The sequence below is a fragment of the Nestor notabilis genome, unplaced genomic scaffold (genome assembly GCF_000696875.1).
Source record: "Nestor notabilis isolate BGI_N333 unplaced genomic scaffold, ASM69687v1 scaffold10244, whole genome shotgun sequence".
NCBI classification, from domain to species: domain Eukaryota; kingdom Metazoa; phylum Chordata; class Aves; order Psittaciformes; family Psittacidae; genus Nestor; species Nestor notabilis.
This window is the reverse complement of record NW_009926053.1, coordinates 1-5,153: the sequence shown is the minus strand read 5'-3', so window position 1 is coordinate 5,153 and position 5,153 is coordinate 1. Positions and strand designations below refer to the sequence as shown.

Genomic DNA, 5,153 nt, shown 5'->3' with positions numbered 1-5,153 from the left:
AACGCGCCAGCCACTGCACTTGCTCCGGCTCCCCCTCCCTCTTACACCACCTGCCTGTGGTCTCTGTCTCCTGGTAAGGCTCTGGATGAGCAGACTGGTGACACAGTCCCAAATCTGGACTAATCTGGGCTGGGAGTGTTTGGTTTGGGGAGCTGGGAGCATGTGTGCAGTGCCAGTGTCCCCTAGGGACTGGAGATGGGATAATCGGTGCTCCCTGATGGCAGCTCTGATGGTCTTGTGCTAACATGGGGAAATGCTGCTTCCTTCCAGCCATCTACAGCATCTTGGCAGGCAGGGGAGTAGGGACCTGCAGGTTTGGGGGACTCACCCCCATCTTACCCTGCCTCTGCTCAGGAGCTGGTCCCGCAGCCAGAGGTGCCCCCATGCATGCGTGGGCTGCAGGGTAGGGCCTCGCAGCCCTTCCTTGCTGGGAGCAGGCACAGGAGCTGTGTGTCAGTGCTGCACTGGTTTCGTTGCAGTTACCTGAAACCAGATGAGGACAAGAAATCAAAGCATAAGACGGCAGTGAAGAAGAAGACGCTGAACCCTGAGTTCAATGAGGTGAGGTTTTGATGGCTGTTGAAAGCTAGGGGCTTTCTCAGTCCTCAGACTTAAAAGGAGAAAAAAAACCCCAGCACCCTGGTTCATTCTGACTCTGTCTCTGCTCCCCAACAGGAGTTTTGCTATGAGATAAAGCATGGGGACCTGGCAAAAAAGACCTTGGAAGTCACAGTGTGGGACTACGATATCGGAAAATCAAATGATTTCATAGGTGAGTGGGGCATTCCAGAGGCCTCCTTAACCTCTTTTTCTTCCACCGCCTTCTGTGGCTCTTCTTTTTTCATCTGCTGCTTTCCTGTACTTCTGGTTTGTTCTCCATCCCACGTTCATTCTTGCTGGGTTTCTATTCTGCTTTTATCCCTCTCCTGCACCTGAGCCTCCTCTCCCACAGCCTGCCCCACTGCTCATTGCTTCAGACACCCCCTGCACAAGCACCACCCAATCAGGGAGAAGATGTATCTCCATCTCCCTTCTGCTTTCAGATCTTCTAAGTAAAAAACAGGTTTAAGGGGAGGTTTCATTTATCTCTGTTGGATGTTTAGGCTTCTTGTGATTTTATTACTGGTCACTGTGCCTAACAAGTGCCCAGTATCTCTGACAGCCACTGCAATTGCAATAAGCCCTTGGCACAAGCACAAGCTGCCTGGGGCAAGTCCCCGACAACAGCCGTGAGGGGCTGGGGAAGCCAGGTTGTGGCATCGGATGCTGTGAGTGCAGCTGCGTGACCTGGCTCCATCCTGCATCCCTCACAGAGCTGATGTTCACCTCCACCTCCCCCTCTCTCTCTGTCTGTCTCTCAAGGTGGAGTCGTGTTAGGCATTAACGCCAAAGGCGAGCGGCTGAAGCACTGGTTCGATTGCCTGAAAAACAAGGACAAGAAAATCGAGCGCTGGCACACGCTAACGAACGAGCTGCCGGGGGCTGTCCTCAGCGACTGAGCACCATGGGGCTGCTTCCAGGGCCGGCACAGCTCTGCCGGCCACAGCCTTTGGACTTCTCTCCTTTACGGCTTTGGATACGGGGGATAGCGGTACCGGGGCAGCCGGGAAAGCTGAACACCCCATGCCACAGCCTGGCTGCAGGGAATCCCTTCCCAGGGAACAGGGCAGCAGCGGTTTGCTCTGCTCAGCAGGTCCCATCCCCTAAGGCTTTTCCAAAATGCCTCTTTGCACCCTGACACACTCACACACACACTCACGAGCATGCACATGCATGCACACACAGAGACATGTGTGCACGTGGTCACCACACGCCTGCATGCACTGCAGTTGTGACTCCTCTCCTAACTCTTTGCTCTACAGAATTACCTTCTCACTGCCTTGCAATTCAGTGGCAGGAATGAATGCATCATTTCCATTCATGTATCTAATATGAGCAAAAGGTGTCACTAAAACCTGGTACTGTTTTCTCAAGGCAATTGTGCCATATTTCTGGTGGTTTGTCAGTCTCTGTGATTTGGGCCTAACCAGTCTTTTATGCATTTAAAGCTCCTCCGTTGGATGATTGTGTCCTCTGATAACCTAGGAAGACTGTTTGTTTTCTTCCAGAAATGTTGTGCTCGTCCTCTCCAGTAACCCATGTGAAGGTGGCCAGCAAGCTGGCAGTGCTGCGCAGACCATGGATTCCCTCTCACAGTCCCTGGGATCAGGCAGAAGAGAGGGGCACAGCCGCTCTCCTAATGAAACTGTGCCATCCCCGCAGAGCCACACAGCCAGGCTCCAGCAAGGCTGTTCTTCCTGCAAAGCCGGCTTTCAGGCTAAATTTTTCTATCACTTTTCCCTTATTCAGCCTTTTCCAATTCATGCCATTACATAAAACCCAACCAAGGCACTTTGCACTGTGAGCTGGTGGTGTGAGCTGAGCCAGGGGCCAGGCAGTGCTCATGTTTGTGGAGGTCCTCAGCTCCAGCATGGCCATTTGTTGGTCTATTTTCTGCCTCAAACAGCTTCCAGACCAAATTTCTGTGTACAGCACAGTAATAGTATAATAATATTATGATAATATATCCCAGCTCTCACCCTCCATGACCCACGCTGGCCAGTCCCTGCACCCTCATCCCACCGGGTGCTGGCTCTTGTGCAAACACCACATTGTCACATTTGCACAAGAGCTGATAAGTTGTGGGATGAGCTAAAATTGTCTGTGAAATGCTGCACCTTGCCAGCAAGTTCTGAAGCCTTTAAACCATGATTTCTTAGGAAGAGCTGCTGTTGGCCCACCAGTCGCAATCACGTACAGCTTCTGAGCCCTGAAGCTCTGTGTGTGTGTGTGTGTTGCCAACTTCTTTTTTTGGAGAGCAATTGGATCTCTGGAAACCTCTGTTTACTTTCCAAAGTGACGATCATGTTACACCTTGTTTGATAGGGGGGGGGGGGGGAGGAACCAGCATTCATAGGGGTTTTTTTAATACCTTAATATTTGTAATGCATTCTCGATATGCATGAATTTTGTTTGAATGCCAGCAGCGTGTCAAGCAGGATGTTCCCAGTAATCCTCTTGGTCTGTCACTCGTCCAGCACCTTAAAACCTGGCTTGGGTTTGAGCTTCCAGGAGAGCCATGGGAGCACTGTCGGCTGTGCCTCCCTTTTCTTGCAAAGTTACTTTCAATCCATCATTTGTTTCAGCACACCTTGCTATGAAACTGAGGTGGAGTAGGACATGATGTGTGTGTGGGTCCCTTCACTTTGTATCCCAGTCTTTTCTAAGCGGACGTCTGTCCGTCCGTCCCAGCTGCATGCAGAGTGGTGGTCGTCATGCCAGGCCTCGTGAAATGTTTGATACCAATGTTTTGCTACCATGTGAAGGCTGCAGAAACTGTCCTTACCTGCATCCTAAAAGACTTTTGTATTTCAGTATTATCTATCTGTGTACTTTTTGTCAGATTTGTTAATATTTATAATGAGAACCCAAAATAAAAAGGGAAAATAAAAAAGGTCGGTGCTGGTGGTGCAGCTTTTGAATCTCCCCACGTCGGTACCACGGTGTGTGAGCTTGGTGTGTCACAGGTGGAATGATGAGTGACCCAGAGATGCAAGATGAAGAGGAGTTGGGGCCCAGCAAGGACTTGGTGGGAGCAGGAGATGATAGTTTTAAACCAGAGCACCGGGTGCTGTTGGGCTTTATTCTCCACTTTGCAACCTCTCCCTGCTGAAAAAAAGCCACAAAAAACCACCAAAACATTGTGGGTCCTGTGTCCCCCACTTCCACCAGGACCCTGCTCTGCTTTGGTGCTTAGAGCTTGCACAGGGACCAAAAGGGCTGGCAGTGGAGGGTGGGGGAGATTAGTCAAGAAAGGATTAATAAAACAAAAAAAATCCCAGGTCTTTCTGAAGTTCCCATTAACTTCACAGCACTCAAGGCACTGCTCAGCAGCATTAGCAGAAGGGTGTTGGAGATGCCCCCTGTGGTGCCCATGGCTGGGCCAAGGCAGTCTCCACATGGATTTTTGCCATCTTGGATACCATGACGGTGCTCCCCAGGGTGAAGGTGCCCAGATGCCTCCCTCTGCTGGGAGGGAGCTGGGTGCTCCAGCTGCCTCGTTTAATGTTTGTTTTCCCTGCTGTAGTTTTGGATTGAGTGCATGTATATTTGCAGAGATTAATACTCAGGCCAGGCTGCTTACTGGTGCTTAAGGCAATCCCCTCCTTGGAGGCTGCCATTTCCCTTGGGAAGCCCTGATGGTGTTAGCTCTCCACATCCACCTTGCCATTCATCATCACTGCTCCTTGGCCAGGACTGTTGCATTGAAATGAAAACACACACACACACACTCTCACTCTTTACATATATATCCCCTCCCTAAAGCAATACAAACACATTTATCTATATGCACATACTATATATACCTGTATCCTTATGCATGTGCTTTAGTTTATGGCCATTGCTCCTCATCCTGTCAATGGGTAGCACTGAAAAGATTCTGGCACCATCCTCCTGCCACCTGCCTTTGATCTGCATTGATGAGATCCCCTCTCAGTCTGCTCTTCTATAGACTAAGGCCCAGCTGCTGCACTCTCCCCTCCTAAGAGAGGTGCTTCAGACCCCTGATCATCCTTGTGGCCTCCACTGGACCGTCACTCCTCGTCTTTCTTGTGCTGAGGAGCCCAGACACAGTTCACATGAATGAGTTAATTAATGATCTGCTTGTCTCTGTTCGTATATTTTTAAAAATAAAGGCTTGGCATTTCTCAGTACCATTTTCACCCCAGCGCAGGAGCAGCAGCAGGACAGGATCCAGAGCCAGGCGAGCATCCCTGGACATGTGCACGTATGGAGTGTGTCAGGGCAGGGACAGCAGCACCAAGGGCCAAGGATCCCATCCCAAGCTGAGCACTGGGTTGGTGCCACATAGTCTGTGTCAGCGCCAGAGTGCAGCAGCCCAGGCAGAGCCCACAGTGTTAATCCATCAGCCCCCATTTAATCAGCTCAGGGGACCAGAGCCCTGTGCGGGGCTACGGCTGCCCAGGGGATTCACAGCCAGGGGGGAGTGGGGTGAGTTTCAGGGGTGTCTGTCTGTCTGTCAATATCCAGCCATATACAGCTAGCTTTATAAATATATATATAAGTATATAAATTCACTTTCTGTAGTATAT

At 50.6% G+C, this 5,153-nt stretch overlaps 1 protein-coding gene across 1 annotated transcript in view; it reads left to right on the top strand.

Moving 5' to 3' along the window:
- The window catches only part of DOC2B (double C2-like domains, beta), a 32,647-nt gene extending 31,148 nt beyond the window's left edge, over positions 1-1,499 (top strand). The window contains exons 7-9 of the mRNA XM_010013340.1: positions 480-561; positions 676-772; positions 1,363-1,499. Coding sequence (XP_010011642.1) covers positions 480-561; positions 676-772; positions 1,363-1,499 — 316 coding nt within the window. The remainder of the gene's footprint in view (positions 1-479; positions 562-675; positions 773-1,362) is intronic.
- Positions 1,500-5,153: the final 3,654 nt, after the last annotated feature.